The sequence below is a fragment of the Taeniopygia guttata genome, chromosome 2 (genome assembly GCF_048771995.1).
Source record: "Taeniopygia guttata chromosome 2, bTaeGut7.mat, whole genome shotgun sequence".
NCBI classification, from domain to species: domain Eukaryota; kingdom Metazoa; phylum Chordata; class Aves; order Passeriformes; family Estrildidae; genus Taeniopygia; species Taeniopygia guttata.
The window spans coordinates 9,034,990-9,052,607 of record NC_133026.1 but is presented as its reverse complement, the minus strand read 5'-3'; the positions used below and the strand labels follow the sequence as shown (position 1 = coordinate 9,052,607).

At 44.0% G+C, this 17,618-nt stretch overlaps 1 protein-coding gene across 5 annotated transcripts in view; it reads right to left on the bottom strand.

Moving 5' to 3' along the window:
* DNAJB6 (DnaJ heat shock protein family (Hsp40) member B6) overlaps positions 1-17,618 on the bottom strand; it is a 59,065-nt gene that overhangs the window by 7,686 nt on the left and 33,761 nt on the right. For 2 of the 5 annotated variants that reach the window (XM_012571386.5, XM_030264277.4), the window contains one exon: positions 1,948-2,154. In XM_012571386.5, the coding sequence (XP_012426840.1) occupies positions 1,948-2,154 (207 nt within the window). Of the gene's footprint in view, positions 1-470; positions 511-1,795; positions 2,155-17,618 lie in introns of those variants that run through there. The other 3 variants (XM_030264275.4, XM_030264276.4, XM_030264278.4) reach the window with 2 other exon arrangements.

Genomic DNA, 17,618 nt, shown 5'->3' with positions numbered 1-17,618 from the left:
TCAAAATTCAAACAGTCCCATTCTTAGAGCTGGGAAAAGAAAACCACTTCCCTGCAGGTGAATCATTAATGACTGAGAGTTTGCTTGAGATGCTGCCACTGGGACAACATCTAAAACTGCTGCGTGGTCCTGCTGCCAGGAGCCCCACGCTGGTGGTGGCAAAAACATCTGATTCAAGGTGGAACTGCACCTGGTTTGAGGCCATTGAACTCAACTATTTCCCAGTGAGTTGAGAGGGCTTTGGAGCAAGGCAGAAATGATGCCATTCTCTCCCGACGCCGGCCCGTGTACGCACGGCAGTGATGGATGAGAAGCCAAGCGAGTAGAGTGGTCTCTGTAATCACAGAGCTGTGCTGGTGAAGCTGCTTGCTGGGCAAGGCACTCAGCAGAGGTGAACACCCATGAAGGGGAATGGCATAACTGGCCAGGCCTCGTGCACACACTCCCCAGGGAGGGATTAAGACACTCACGTAGGTTTTTATGACTGACTCGACCAGTCCTTCAGCAGCCCTGTCCATCAGAGGAACAGCAGGCAAAATATTTAAAGCAAGAGTAAAATCTTAGTCTTACTGCAATCAAGTTTTCACCCTGAGTTTTTTTGGCAACTCACAATCTACTTGTAGAAGAGAGCATTTTGTGATTGCACTAATACTTCTGGAAATTAATTTTAATTGCAAACTTGTGCGTCTTGGAGCATAAATAAATTCACAGCAAAAAGTCTTAAGCAATCTTAAAAATTGCTTCAAAAATTGCATGGTGCATTTCAAACTCAGCTGCTCCTTGGAATCCATTGCAAAATATTGTGATTGCAGACACCCTTGTGTGTCCAAAGGCAGAGCCAAGGTTTTGTTTTGCCAGCTACAGACACAGGGCACCAAACCTGTAGCCCTTGCGTGGGAGGCTTCAGGAAATCAGCCCAGAGGTCAGAGGTCACATTTAGGCCTCTGTAACTTTTTGCCTTTTTTTTTTTTTTTTTTTTTAAAGAAAAGTTTCAACTTGGTCATCTTTAAAAACACAAACAACAACTTACCAGGAAGACATTAATCTAAATTATTCTATTTTGTCAATGTGTCATCTATCATATCTTCAGGTCTTCCATACAAAAGACATTGTTAGGTTTAAAGGCTCATAAACACATTGGAAGTTGGTATAGCACTGGGAGTACATGAGCCCCTGGTTTGGGATACAGTGCATATTTTTCATGTGCTGTGTTTATTTTGAGAAGCCTCCTAGGCTCACACTCCCCAGCACTTCACCTGATTTCACACTACTGAGAAGGGTCCTTGCTTTCAGCATCCAAGTAGAAAAGCTTCTTTCACATATCAGAAAAACCTGTCCTCACAGTCCTGGATATCTCTGACCACAGGTTCCAATTAAATCAAGTAGTTATGAGGACTTCATTGTCCAAGATAGCCTCTGGACTACATTGCCAAAAAATTACAGACTGGAAATATATCAAAGGACTAATTACTTCCAAAAATAACCTGGACAATTGCCACATTGCCACGTTTGCCTGAACATTCTCAGCATCCTCTATTAGGATTTAGTTGCCTAAAACTGCAGCTTCCAGAAATTGTATCAACTTGCTGAACTTCTCCTTGGACAAGGAAACCAAGCACAATTTAAGTAAATGAATGTGCAAAGTATTGTGATGAGTTAACCTCTAAAATGCCTTCACTTTTAACAACAAAGAGCACAGGCACTTCAGCAGCACAGCAGTATTTGCCCTGGATCCTTAAATATCCCAGGGCATCAGTGGATCTAGGCTAAATGGAAGATCAGAGCTAAAGCAGGATGAAGGCAAACGAGCTGCTATTTATTATCTACCAGGGAACTAACATTAAGTCAACACACAGCACCAACTTCTTGACTGGCTTTTTGGGTTTGACTTTTGACTATGTGATGGGTCCTTCTCTGCACGTTTCTCACCACCATGCTTGTGCACACCTGATAAATAAATAGGGGTCTCGAAGCTGCTCATAACCCGGCTCCTGTCCTGTTCTTCCACCTCATCACTATTGTGGTAGCAGGCAAAGCGAGGGGAGGTGCCAGACTTGTGAGGCTTCAGCAGGCGGAGGTTGGTGGGCTGGGAGGGCAGCGCGTGTTGTCCTCTCCGTCTGCACTCCTCGGCAAAGGCTTCCTCATCTGCCTCTCCTGCAAAAAGCAACAAAGGCAAGAAAGGTCAGCTGCACCCACAATGCATCCATTTAGCCTGGAAAAAGAGCCCTCAGAAATGGGCTGGGTGTTAGGGGTCACAAAGCTCATGCCTTGGCTGTGGTTGGTCATGGACAGTCCTGTGTACCTGCAGACTGGGGAGTGTCGGGAGCAGAAAGCTCCATCAGGGGCCGGTCACTGCACCCAAAAAAGTCCACCACTCTGTGCCACTGTTCCCTTTTCCCCAAAAGGCACGGTGAGGGAGCTGAGCACATGGCCCTGGACAGGATTTCTGTCCTGTACAGAGCATGTGGTCACATCCCACCTCACCTGGACCATCCTGCTCAAGGAAAAGATAAAGGGAAAGGAGAGATAAATACCCAGGCTGGCTACAGGGGTGGTAGGACAAGCATTAAGCCAGCATGGGTTCAGAGGGGCCAGATGTTTGACATCACAGCTGGAAGGATGATGGAGATGTGTGGTGGAACACCTGAAGACAAGAAATCATGTTGAAGTTGTGAGAGGTGTACACAGCCCAGAGGCAAGGCAGGCACACACAGCACAGGCCAATGCACACAATGGAAATAAACCCCAATGTTTGCAAAAACTGGTATGAAAGATGAGATACTCCTGTCATACTCATGTTGTTTTACAGATGACACTTTCCTTTGCTGCAGAAACTGTACCAGTACCACTGCTGCAAAGCAGAGAAATCAGCTACCATAACACACACAAAACTCAGTAAAACCACACACTGGAAAACAAACAGATCCCAAAAAGTCAACACAAGATGTTTAACAGGGAAAATAAGAGGGGCAGGGGGGAAGACTTGGAACAAAGGTGTGTACCAGATTCATCTCTTAAAGGCTTTTTAAAGTTTCGTTAGTTCAATTACTTAAGTACTGCTAATAGAGCTGATGAAATATGGCATCATTTTATTTTCATCAAAAGTGGTGTGTCATATTCTGCAAGTTTTTCCTGGGATGTGCCCAGCATCAGCTGCTCAGGGAGGGGTGTGTGCTCTCAGCTAATGCTCTTAGTTCATGGCTGGAAAATGCTTTGAAGATGAAAAAGGTACCACATACGCAAGACAGGACAGAGCAGGAATCCCCACTTTGTGTGTGCCCCACACCACCACTTCCAAACACAACGGGCTGCATTGTCTTTACCTTGTAATTGTACACGGGGAGATGCTTCTGAGGGCATGAGGAAAAGGAGGCAAGGTGTGTTTAGAAAGTCACGTCACAGCGCAGTGAGGCACTGAGGTCCGGCGGCAGAGGAGGATCCTGAGCACCCCACGGGCTGTGCTCAGGTGTTAGCAGAGGACACTCCTTGCCAAGGGGCCAGATGCCCATCCCCACCTCAATGCTCCTGCTTTTGTACCCTGGAGTCCCCCACACTTGCAAAGGAACAAGCAGACACCACAGAAACTCGAGTGATGGCAAGACAAGGATTTCTGCATTTAGCCTCTGCCTGACTGCATCACGCCAGGTAAAACCCTGGGTGGGTGGTTCTCCTTGCAGGATGGCACCAAGACTTCAGGTACAAGAGGTAAGGAAAAGCTCAGGAAAGGCCAGATGCAGAATTGTCATCATTACCCATAAGAAGCGTCAGGATTTTACACACCATACAAACAGCACTGAAGAAGGTATCGGACTGATGTTACCTATGAAGGGAAGCCTATAAAATGCCAAGACTAAGGGAAAAAAAAGCACATGGAACCTGTTTATATCATCTGCACATACAAAAACTAGTCAAGAGAGTTCACTTCCTAACAAATTACAGTGTGTCAGAAATAGGAGATCCCTCCTCTCCTATGGAAACACAGAGTGCATGGATTTCTTTTTCATGTGCAAAGTCTTGCTTAATGTACATCTAAAATTTATATTTGCAAATAGATGCAGGAATGGGAAACATGCTGAGGCCATCCTTGAGGCTCTGGGTGTGTTTGTGCATCAGAGACATCCCAGCCAGGCACACTCACACAGCTCCTCAGTACTGGGCTCAGGAAACCAGCCCACCTTTGCAATCAGAGAACACTTCAGCTGGAAGGAGCCTTTAAAGCTCGTCTGATCCAACCCTCCGATAATAAACAGGGACATCTTCCCTGATCAGGGTGTCTCAGGGCCCCATCCAACCTGACCTTGAATGTTTCCAGGGATGAGACACCTACCAACTCCCTGGACAACCTGTGCTAGCGTTTCATGACCCTCACTGTAAATATTTCATCACTGTATCTAAGTCAAGCCTCCTTCAGTTTAAAACCATTACCCCTTGTCCTGTCACTACAGGCCCTACTAAAAGGTCTGTCTCCATCTTTCTTATAAGCTCTCTTAAAGAATTTGAGAGGATTAAATCTATATTGATCACCTAACATAGTCCTTCAGTCTTCCATATCTCCAAAGTAAAGGCAAATTTTACTTCAACAAGTAAACTCCAAGAAATTGCCCAAACTTTTCCCCCCTTATGAGTTATGGGAGAGCAGGATGGCACCAGAAATTAATTAAATGGAGTAACATCATGTCAGCTGTGATTTAAATACTGAATTGACTGCAGTGCTATGCATGGCATGAGCTGTCAGATCCTCCTCTGATCATCCACCTTTAGCACACCTGGCACAGCAAAGCTAAAGTGTGATTTGCATCAACTATTCTCTCCTGCTCTACATATTTGAAACATTAGAGCCAGACTGTACCACTGCAAATAGAAAACTTGAATAGAATTTGCTCTGGAAGAGGTCAGCCACAAACTAAAAATTGCTTAATTTCTGCTAGAGCTTTGTCAGCAGTGATGTTTGTCCTAGAAATGGCTTTTAGGAAGACAGCAGGTATTGGGGATGTGGGCTGGGTGTGGAATACCGAGTTCTGAGCAGGAATATCCACCCAAGCAGCACCTTCCAGGGACGCTCAGGTTTTAAACAGCCCTCAGTTCCCCCAGCATCTCCTTTTTGCTGTTCTCTGTGCCTCCACACCCACACGAGAGCTGGGCAGCCGTGCTGTGACCCAAGCAGGGACTGACCCAGGTTAAAAATAACTCTTTTTGCCAGCTTATTTTTAACCTGGCTCAGGGCCTGCAGCCAGCTCATCGTGCAGCCGCCCCAGCTGGGGCAGGGAAGGGGGAAATTGTGGAGGACAGCTGGAATCAGCATCCAGGTTACGGTGTTCAGCAAAAGATCTTATTCTACTAATGCAAATAATCATTAAGAGCCTAGCAGTTATTTCACTTGCAAAACCAGTTTCGAGAAGTTACATTTCTACATGTTAGTTCTGAAAATTACAGATTTGGCATTACCAGTAACATTTAAAAACAATAATTAAGATTTGGTTTTGTGCTGCAGCGGGTTCTCCGAAATGAACAGGAAAAAACCAAACAGGAGCTGTAACATCCTAAAAAGCTGTGTTAAAAGCTGCCTTCTGCTCCAAGGGAGAAGGGCTGGAAAAGAAGTTGTGGCAGCAAGGAGGAGGCAATGGGAATGCAGGAGCCAGCAGAGGGCAATGTCGGCTGTCACCATCCCGAACTTGGGGGTCTGTGCCTGATGCTGGAAAATGAAGGACACACACAGGACTGAAAACACCGGCAGGGATCTGCAGGTGAGCTGGGACAGGTCAGGCTCGGAGCGCTTCACGCCACAGCAGCCCCGCACGGGCCACCACTATTATTTAGGGTTAGGTTTAAGTAATATCCATGTATGTCCAGGAATTGAACTGAAATAATTCCTGCCTAGCAGGAATCAGCAGTAATTAATGGCCAGGCAGTAATGACAGAACTGTGCCGAACAAACCAGGGTAAACATCCTGAGGAGCCGGAGCTGCAGATTTGCATTCACCAGCTCGCTTGAAACACACCTCGAATCGCGCTTTTCCCTCTATTAGGAAATAAAAAACAGGTGCACCAGGTTGCTCGGTCCAAAGGAACACTTCCCTGAGGCCACAAGCACCTGGTCCTGTCGGCAGCATCAGGAGACATCGGGCTGTGTGGAGGACACAGCAGCTCCGAGCCCAGCTCCTGCCCCCAGGCATTCACAGTGGGCTTGCAGGAACCCTCCTCCACTCAAATCTGCCTTGAAGGATGCCTGCGAAGTGTCTTTCTAATAAAGACTGTTATGTGTAGTAGATATAATTCGCGCCATTTCTAATATGATATATGTGATATTGAATATTTGTTAGAGTACACATGTTTGTATTAGGATTCCCCCCCTCACAGGCGCAGGTGAGACCGGGTGTAGATTGGAAAGTGATTTACAAGTAAGAAGGTACGGCTCGCCAGGAGATGGGCCATGTCTGGGGAGATACAGAAACCCCAGGTGCTGATCGTTAGCGTGAACGACCCGAGATGGATATCATGGAAATCCTGAGGCAGATACATGTGAATACAGCGTTCCCGTAAATTTCATCAAAGGATTCAACAAACTCCAGACAGTGATTTGTTCTCCCTCATCACCAAAAAAGAAAATCTTGTTAACATATGGACTCTGAATAGAAGAAAAGACTGATTGCTGAAATCTTGGCCTCAGGCGGAATTTTCCCTATAAAAACCGCTTGTGCCAGGATGGAGGTGTGTGGGCAGAGAGGAAAACCTCTGCTGAGGCTGACCTCTTTGTTGCACACCCAGGGCCGACCCCGGGCTCGGCTCTGTTCTTTCCTTGTGGCTGGCTAGATAGAATTTGATTGCAAAATAAATATTTTATTTTTCATATTAAGTTGGCTGGACAAATTTTCATTTATAACAAAGACTAAAGTTAAGGGGCGGTGTACACTCAGAGCAAAGCATCATGAACCCAGAGCAAGGCACCATGAACCCAGAGCAAGGCACCATGAACCCAGAGCAAGGCACCGTAAACCCAGAGCAAGGCACCATAAACCCAGAGCAAGGCATCCTATTGCTGCTTCGGGCAGCCTGAGGTTCACCTGAGCTGTTCCTGATGCATGCTGACATCACAGAGTGCAGAAAGCTGGGGGGGAAAAACTTTTCTTGATTTTTTTCCCCCCTCCTATTACAAGGGTTTGGAATTTACCCTGTGCTTACAGAGAATGCTGGAGTTTCCTACTGACTCAACTACATCCGCTGCTGCTGTGCAGAGCTGAACTGCAATGGAAGGAGCAACCAAAAGTGAAAGAAAAAAGATCCCCATTTAAACACATTTATCTGAAGTCGATTGCACTTCAATTGATCTTTGTAAAGTGTTGATAAGATATTTCTACCAATTAACTTTTTCATTGTTAATACCAGCAGCTCTGGTATTAATATTTACCTTAGCAGAAGCTACCAGGGTTCTTCCTAGACTGAAGTCCACCAGTTGCTGGGAAATCTTAGGCTTTACAGCAACCAGTTCAATCTGAGAACTCATCTAACAGATCTGTCTACAGGCCTGGATTACCCTGGGCTGAAAAAAAATCCTGGAGATAACTGGATCTTTTGTTTCTTCTCAGGAAAGCTTCACCTCTAATGTATGATAGCACAGAAAAGACAGCAGGAGACCAAGTGACTCTACTAAAACACAGAAATTGTCTAATTTAGGAGACCACACCTTCAAAGTTGTTATCATAAAGTTGCCAAATCATCACTTTTTTTAATTCCTATTGGAAATGATGGATGCTCATTATAGAACACCCAGCCCAGGGTATTTTCCAAAACCACGTGAACACACACACCCCTCACCTCTCCTGAAACTGTAGACAACATGCTCAGCCAAGAAAATACTCCCTCACCATTACTAGAGGCTATGTTGAGCAAGTTCTTCTGATTAATTGTTCTTAAACTTGTTTCTAAATGCCAGGAAACACTGTGACGCTTAGCAGGAGTTATAAAACCCTCTTTCAGCCTGTGCTCTCCTGGGTTTGTCAGACTCGACAGAAACCAAAATTTGCATCGAGCCCTCTTTGGAAAACGTCTCTGAGTTTGACAGTGACAGCCCTTAAAAATCTCTCTTGGTATTTGATGTGATGCTTATAAGAAATAGCAGCCATTTTAAAATCCTCTGATTAAAAAGATGCACAGAGTTTTGAAAGCTGAAAGAGCTGAAATCACTCAGAAACTATCCAGGGAATGCTGGAGCAGCTGCCCCATCTGCACCATCGCTTTTGTAAACTGTAGAGGGAGTTTATTTCAACAGGGATGTTTATCAGCCAAAGCACAGGACAAACAATGAGGTTTTGAGTCAGCTCACAACAGATCAGTGTCTTTCACCAATTATTGGCAATTATTTTGCTTCCAGAGCAAATGCACTCAGTGTTACAGAGAACACAAGGTGATTCAAGTTTCCTGATGTCTGTCTGAGACTCCTGACCTGCAGAATTCAAGGAAATATTTATCCACAGTGGTGCCTGGAGTGCTCAGCTGGGTAGAAACTGAAGATGCGGGAAGCTCCCTGCAGAAACCTGCTCTCAGTGTCCCACCCCTCCTCTCCCTGTCTCACATCCTGCACTGGCTCTGACAGCTCAGCTCTCTCAGCACTGATGGCACTGCACTTGGATGTGGCTCATGTCTCCCTGCTTCAACCCAAAAACTCATATTAAGTCTATAATTAGGGGATTTGGGCTGGCCTTTCCCAGGCCAGGACCAGCACTACTATCTCGCCTGCCGTGCAAGCCAGGCATTTTCAGCAAGGGGGGAACAAAAACCCAGAAGTGGCAGGAGATGGCAGGGGAGGTCGTGGCAAAGTCCTGGGAAGTGATGGAAAAACAAGGGTGTGGGATTTGGGAAGAGGGACAGGCTGATGGAGTGCTATTTCTGTGCTGGGAGAGGCCTGGCTGCAGCACCTCCAGTGTCCGGGAAAGGGCAGGGCTCAATGCTTTCTGCTCCATGCTCAGAGCAACCCTCTGCCCTTCTGCCTTTAAAAGCTGGCAATGGACTTGCTCCTTTATTTTTGCCCTCGTATTCATCAGCTCCAGTGCCAGCTCACACTGTTCCTGCCCAGCTGTACTCCTGTGGCACACACCAGAGCAGGGAAAGCCCCTGCTGGGTTCACTCACCCTCCCTGCCCTGCAGCAGCTCCCTTGGAAAGTTCAAACTTTTGATTTTTCTTTTTTTTTAGGTTGGTTTTACCTACCACCCCCATCCACACCCAAGAACCCCATTATATCCTGCATTCAGCTCAGCATGTACCAACACGAATCCTGCATTCCCAGCACATCACAACCTACTCAAGGCATATTTCACCACAGAGATTCCCCAGTCTGCAACAAACTGTTAAATAAAGTGAGTTTTCAGCATACCCCAACAATGGTGCTGCTTTGAAAGGAAATGTGATCATGCTGTTCCCCATAGTGGCTATCAGGGATCAATGGCTACAGCCACTCCTGTTGGACCAGGTTGAGCTCTGGAGCCTGGCTTAAAGTGAGGGAGCAGCTGGGAGAGCCTGGAGTTACCTCCTCCCTGCCAAAACTTCCTCATCAGAACCTTTTAAAGCCCAATGAATTGGTCCTACATTGTTTCTGATGCAAGAGAGAAGGCATAGGCTGGGCACACCCAGGTTTCTGCAGCTATTTTCTTCTGTTAAAGCACACCAGGGCATTTGTGGATAATGCCAGTTGCTCTCATCCTAAAGATCTGGGATGTTGGAAATGCAAATGGCAGGAGGTAAGATGAATCCTCACATTTCCAGCAAGCAGAGAGATGACCCAATTTGCATGCTCAAAGGGAATTTTATTAATTTTAAAATACTTTATCAAGCAGGGGCCTTTTATTCATTTCTGCATGAATTTTCAAAGGAAGCAAAGAATGAGGAGTAAGCTTCACAGCTTGATATATATAAATACAAATTAGCAAGATTTCAAGCTTGGAGCTTGACCAAGTGAACCTGATTTTTAAACAGCAATCATGATTACTTATAAGATTATATTTTCTACACTCTTCAGGGTCATGTCAGAGGTCTACCCCAGTTTCCTGCAAGTCTCATTGCACAGTACTACACTGAAGTGACCAGACCCCTTTAACAACCTGTACCAGGGGCTTCTACTCTTGGGGCTTCTCTCTCCAACACACCTCACACAACTCATGGCTGAGATGGAGCTCAGAACACTGTACCTCTCTCTGTCTCTTACATGGCTACTCTTCCTCCAGAAATTGTATCACCGACATTGAATTATTTGATTTGGTTTGATACTTACAAGGGCAGATAATAGGACATGGGGGAATGGCTTTAAACCTGAAAGGGGGCAGGTTTAAATTAGATATTTGGAAGAAATCTTTATTGAGGGGATGGTGAGGCCCTAGCACAGGTTGCCCAGAGAAGCTGTGGATGCCCCATCCCTGGAAGTGTTCAAGGCCAGGATGGACAGGGCTCTGAGCAGCCTGGTCTAGCTGAAGGTGTCCCTGACCATGGCAGGGGATCAGAACTGGCTGAACTTTAAGATCCCTTCCAACTCAAGTTGTCCTGAAACAAACAGGGTTTTTTCATATCAGCTATATTTCGACCTCAGACAGAAATCCCCGTGGGTTTCATCTCTATCATAAGCAAGCCTCGCAGCCCAAGTTTCACTTTGAAATTGTATTCGAAGTGCAAACCAAAATCCCACTGAGGAAAAAAAGAAGACGAGGAAAAAAAAAGGAACCATCGCGTATAAGGAAACTTAATACTCATTAGTAGAGGAAAACAAAGAAATAAAAATTCCACAGTGCAACTACTTGCCAGGTCCTCTATCATGTACCCAGACAAGAGGTTCCTCCCACCAGTATTTCCTCTGCCCCTGTGCCCAAGCAGAGCCCTGTGGACCTTCAGATCTCTCACACTTGTTCTCCAGAACCTCCCAGTTCCAGATGAAACAGCTCCTTCACCACTCTCAAAGACAAAACTTCACTTCTTGTCTACCCCTTCTAGGAGTTTCCATCACCAGGTCAAGCAAAATTGGTTTCTAATTAAAAAGCTCTTCAAACAGCAAAAGCAGAGGAAAAGTACTCTTCTACTTTTGCAACAGATCTTTATAACTCTTAAAAACTAATGAAGTATCAAGACATCATCTTATATTCCCATTAGTGGCCCTCACTAAAGGAGCAACTTCAGAACAGTTCTGAGCAAGCCCTAATTTGCAGATTGTACAGCTGTGTTACATATTTTTCCATTGATTATGAGCTTTAAAGCAGTCTTCAAAACCTTAATGCACAGCAAACCCAGATTACCGTAAAAGAAAAAAAGATCCATGAAGAAAAATCCATGCAGTTAAATTTAAAAAGAAAAGAATCTCATGAGTGACTTCAGAAAAATGTGATGAATGACTTCCCCAGCTGTTTTGTCAACACTTCCATAGTAATTTGGCAAAAGCACAAAATCACTAAGTTTATACTTTCATCAAATGGCTATTAGTGCTGTTGAAATATCACAGACACGAGACAGTAAGTGCAAGCTCCACGTTTCATATTGCACTGTCCACGCTCAGTTTGCAAGGCCTCATCTTTTCAGGTTAAATCATTTGAAAAATATTCCCCCTTCTACTCTGAGGCTTAAATATGACACAACAGCTCTGACACTAAGGGTTCCATGTATTAAATACAACAAAAAGAAGAGATACCTGCTCTCTACAATTATACCCCCTCAACATGCAATTTATTCCTCATCCATCTAGCCCTGTAATATGAGGACTACAGCAAGCAAAGCCCATCTTCAGTGTGAGCACACATCCCTGATTTACAGAGCTCCAGAGACCATCATCTTTTAAATGACCCTGAAAGCATCACATGCTCACAGTAACAGCACATCTCTTCTGAGGCTCAGTAGGTTTCAAAGTATTTCATGAACCTTCATCACAAAACCCAGTTCCCAATGACAGGCACGCTAAGTTGTTAGCTGCTGTTCCATAGCCTGAATTAAAAAAACAATAGTGTTTCAAGTTGACATTCAGTGGAAGTTTTGACTAAATACTATATTTAATTATGAAACCTGTACAATTGGCCTTAGAGGAGACATGACTCCCAACCCTGCACCAACTTTTGTTGTTTGGCATCTCCAATCCATCTCAAAGTTTCCAATCATTCTTCCTTTCCCACCCAGAGTCAAGATCTATGCCTTAAAACCCACCACAATTTAGAAAAACAACTAATTTTTCAAATCCTGCCAATAACAAAATGTTTAAAATGAAAATGTATGCACACATATATACACACATATATACATGCAGATATTTAAACAGACAAATTGTTCCATGTATGCTTCTAAAACTGAATTGTGACGCAAACAACCAATAAAGAGAGCACAGAAATGAAGATTTTTCTCAAATGAAAAAACCCCAAACACCAAACCAGGAACACGACTACCACCCAACACTAACAATACTTACAATTCTCTTTTGTGCCTGGAAACAGTATCATCAGTTTATACGCTCCTTCTGCAGAGATCCAGTGGGAGCAGGCAAGATTTTACCAAGAGAGCTTTGTGAGTTTTGGAAAGAGAAGGAGAGTTTGAAGAGTGACATTAGTACCTCCTGGAGCACCCAGGAAGGCCATGTATTTCCCAGGAATGCCATGTATTTCCCAGGAATGCCATGTGTTTCCCAGGAAGGCCATCTATCTCCCAGGAATGTCACCCCAGGGTTGCCCAGGCCCAGAGCGAGGGCTGCTCCCATCCCGTGTGGCTGCAGTGGCACCATCCCACCTTCTCCTCTTCTCACACACCTTGAGATCCGTGGGATGAAGCACCAAGGACAGTAACAACCACAATCTCTGGGGCCAAAGCACAAAAAGGGGTGACCAGCATTTAAGAACTTTCCATAAAGGTGGAGAAGCTGGAGCGCTCCACGTCCCAGAAGGATGGAATGCACACTGGAGTGCCCATTTGGTGAAGTGGATGTACCATAAACATGTGCCTCATCTCCTGTAATTCTGTAATGGCAGTGAAAAGTTTATGAAGGAATGCTTAAGTGACTATTTGTCAGTGGGCTCAGTATATCATGGTAAAAATATTTGAAAAATTATAAAAACAAGTATCAAAACTGCTGTGGTTTGAGCTATGTAACTACAATTTTGTAGCAGCACAAAGTGCAGCATCCAACAGAGCGACTCCACCTCCTCCTTGAGCTCAGAATCTTCTCAGAAACATTTGCCAAGAGTTTTACTGAGTGTGAAGGTGTCAAACTTAATTTACACAAAAGCATTTCTCCTCAGCCTTGTGAACCAGTGTGGCTCCCTTTGCAGGGCTGGAAGTGTCCTGCAGTCAGCACTGTGACAGAGAAAGCAAAGCTGTAACAAATGCACAACAGGTAAGGCTGATGTTCACCTACATTTGTTATCATGCAAGTCAGTTTCTGACAGAAATACTCCCAGATTTTGCACATTTGAAACATTTTGTCACTTTCCAATTAAAATTCTGACCTTGCTTGAACTGCTGGTATTGGATACAGCCTGGTATCTCTACAGAAACAAACTCCATTTACAGTAATATTTAAAAATACTAAATAAAAGAATCATGAACTGTTTTTCTAAGGAGAAAGTTGCTTAGACAAGACTGAATAGTGGACTGGGAACAGAATTGGAGCCAAAAGGGCAGCAAAATTGCCTTCCAGGAGATGGAATCTGTTTGCAAAAGCCTTCAAAGCACTGATTTCAATTGAGAAGATAAATCAATAAATAAAACCACACTGTTGTAACAGCAATAAATAGACGCTGATGGCAGTTCAGTTAGGACCTGAGTGTCCACCTCTACCCCATTTCCAACTGAAAATCTGGAGGACCTATATTTTAAAAGATTAGCCAGAATTGTCACGAAAATAGAAAACCCAAGAGGCTTTGACCTCTGTTAACAATCTATCATCTAACCTACATGAGAGCTGCACTCCAAGTTGCCAGCTTGGCTCTGTGCCACTTACAGGCCCAAACCCAAGAGCAGAGACACTGACAATTTGGGTAATTTTGCCACCACACCCAGAAAACACAACAGCGAGCTGAATCTAGAGCGCAGCATGAACCAAGGGCTGGCTTCTGGTTTCAGGAGGAGCTGGGAGACACAAGGCAAAGCTCCCCCCCACAAACAGCTCTCATAAAAGAACTTTCCACTACTGGAAACTATTCTGTGCAGGGCAACAAGCACCTCCCCTGCAACAGAGCAGCACGGGCATGCACTTGGCTTTGTGACTTATTCCACAAAAAGGGTTACCAGGGATGTAGTCATCACCTTCTATAAACATTCTGAGGGCAAAACCACACATGTGATCTCAGAGCAAGTGCTAGAGAGGGAAAAGTGGAAACCACGTAAGAGTAATCAATTAATCTTATGTTCTGAATTTGGTTGATCAAGAAGAGCAGGGAGGTTTAAACACCTGTATCTTCTCAGAAAAATGTTTTATTTCCCTGAGTTTCTTGTTTTTACGTGTGATTACAAGAAGTATTTTCTCAATTAGTCACTGCATTAGAAGCCACTTAAAAGTCACTTTCTGTTCTATGACGCTTTTCGAGACAGAATTATAGCTATTAATAAATGAATTATTAATGGCTACAAAACTGCTATGAGAAAGCTTCAGGACAAATTACTCTACTTTCTTTTAACCTTTAACCAAAAGGACTTACTTCCAATTCTTTCAGGCTAATACTTCCAATATAGATCAAAAGTAGGGCAATAGCAATATTTCAAAAACACTTTCGAAATTCAGACACCGCCCCCTTGCAATAGATCCTGCAATTTAGATACTATATAGGAGGAGCTGACATTGATATGTAACACCTCTAAAATATGAATATGCATAGTAAAGTACACATAATTTTCTTTTTACTTAGCAGCGGTAAAACCCAATCACCTACTTGTCATTTTCTACCTGCTTCTCAAAAGAAAACAGTGTTTAGTCTACAAACACCAGGTAGTGACTGTAAAGGGGACTTGAGCTGTACAGCAAACAAAACTGCATTTTCCATCTCTGGAATAGGTTCCACACTGAATGCAACTCAAATCTTTGAAGGTCCTTGGAAAATAGAGATAAAATTGATGGAATTGTTTTGCTTTGACAAGTTCCAGTTCTGGTACATTTAAAAACAATTGGTTTTAACAATTTTTAATAGTTTTGAAGCCATTTACTGTTAACGAACATTCAAGGTGTGCACTGACTACAAACTTTGCAAACTACAGAAATGTTTCTGTCCAAGCCTCATTTTAGGCCAGAAAAGGGCAGAGCAGTACAGCACATACACCTGTTTGCTTTTCCCTTAACAAGATTCCTTGTGTCACTACAGCTGGCTCTGTCCATGCTGGTGACTGAAAAAAGCCTTACACTTTTTATCACCTGCTCAGAAAAGACACTGCACAAAGGCTATTTTCAGGGCTGAATATTTATATTTCAAAATATAGTTCATTTGACCATTGGAGAATAACATTCTGGAGTTCCAGTGCTCTTCAAGCAGGAAACCTTTCCCAGAAAATCTGGAAGGACCTCAAGAGATACCAGAATTTTACCACACAATAGTTTACCTTTTAGTTTTGTTACAGACTATGTTTGTTCCTTATATGACCCAAATGAATTACAATTCTGGGAAGTTGCCCTTCCTCAAGTTCTCCTTAGAAATAAACCTAACAAATGCAAAAAAGTCATCCTGAGAGGTTTTTCACACACAGCCCTGTAGGACACTTCCCTGGCTATTCTGTAGAACCATTTATCTGACATAATGCAGTCTTAGGCATTTAGCACAATACCAAAGGTGATTCCATTAACAAAAAGCCAGCTCTTTTCATCACAGTCACTTAAAATTCAAAACACATGTATTGCTAGCCACATGAGGTTTAACACACACTAAAAATAAAAAAACTTTAGATCATTAAAACATTGCCAACATTCAAGAAAATGAATAGTTTACTCTGAAATGTGGATCTCTGCTGTATCATTACATTGATCAACAAGAGACATCCTAATCTTCAACTGAGGAGTTGGAATTAGGCTACCTCAAGGTGTGCAGTCAGTAGTTGGTGAGAAGACAGAACATGCACAAGGGCTCATTGTATTGCAAATTCCAGATCTAACTCCCTGGCACAGTCATCACACACCTTGCCCTGGTTCCTCCTCTTCCTCACTTAACATCCAATTCATCCATTACAATAAAACAACTTACCTGAGCAGATCCAGAATGTCTTCTCCCACATGAATCCACTCTTGGCACCTGCACATCCCAAACTGGATGCTTTAGGGCAATAGTCATCAGGCTGCCCCAGATGCATGTGGTGTTGGCTCTCTCTTTTCAGCTCCCCTGCTTCCTCGGCACCTCCCGAGACAAAGCAGCCCCCACATCACAAAAGTATCCCCCAGCCTCAAAACCACAGTAAGGAACACGACCTGTGCATCAATGACAACACATCAGGAGGGAAGAAGCCAAGGCTGCTCCCATGGAGGAGGGCTGGAAGGAACACTGTGCTCCATGGTGCATCTTACTCTGTGCCCCAGGCTCCCAGAGCTTCCACTACTTCTCTGTAAAGCCCAAGCACTCCCTTCTCACTAGGAGATATTTTTCAGAAAGCTGGTCTTTAAGACATGAAAGCCAGAGAAACTACTGCTCTTGGCAGCTTCTTCCAACAGTTAATCATCTATGTGTTAAAAATGTGTGCTTAACTTCTCATTTGAATTTGTCTAGCCTGATACAAATATTTATACTCTTCTTCCAAAGAAGGCGACCTTTGATATGCAGTTTTTTCTAACTGGTGTACACACTTATTTAGAATCAAAGTGGAATTTGGCACACCATCCTCAGGCTGCAGCAGTACCTCCCTTGCTTGTGCTGGCAGGGGAAAAGCCTTCAGAGCAGTGCTGAGCCTGGGCAGCCAGAGAATAGGCAGGGTTCACTGGAGGAGCAGACACAGACCAACACCCACCACTTCTGCATTCACTGGGATAACTCGTGATCACGTTTTCTGATGAGAAAGGCAAAAGCCAAATGAGGAGAAAAGTCCTTGAAATTTATGTCAACAGCACAAAACAAGCTGCATTGTTTTCCTGCTTATCCCTTAGTGGTTTCAAGGACCTTAAGATTTGCTGTTCTTCTCAGGGGTACACCATCCAATCCGAGAAAATACAGAAGTACCACTAGAGATGCTTAATGAAAGAAACATTTTGGTGGTTGTCCTAACTCTCAAGGTGAATGTCCCCAAAACAAAAATCTTTCACCTCTTTGCAATTACTTAGGAGATCAATCAAAAACTGAGGGCAGGAAGCTTGTGAACGCTACTCCTGCTTGCAGGCAGTACCAGATACACCCAAAATAGCTCTAAGTGAATTTCTAACTCTCTACTGGTCTCCTGGACACACAGCTCCCACTTTGTGCAGAACAGACAAATAATGTCCTTTCATTACCCAAGTGCAGCACATTTGGTGATAAGAACTTGACCATATTTCCATAGGTACCCGGTGGTAAGAAATGAGATTAGAAGAGTAACTTAACAGGAGATGTCCAAATAACTCAAAGCACCAAAGTAACTTCTGACAAGAGGCAGTGTTACTACAGAAAGCCTGGCCAAACTGCTCTGTAGACAGAAGGCCCAGTCCTCTGGCTAAGAAATGCTGCAG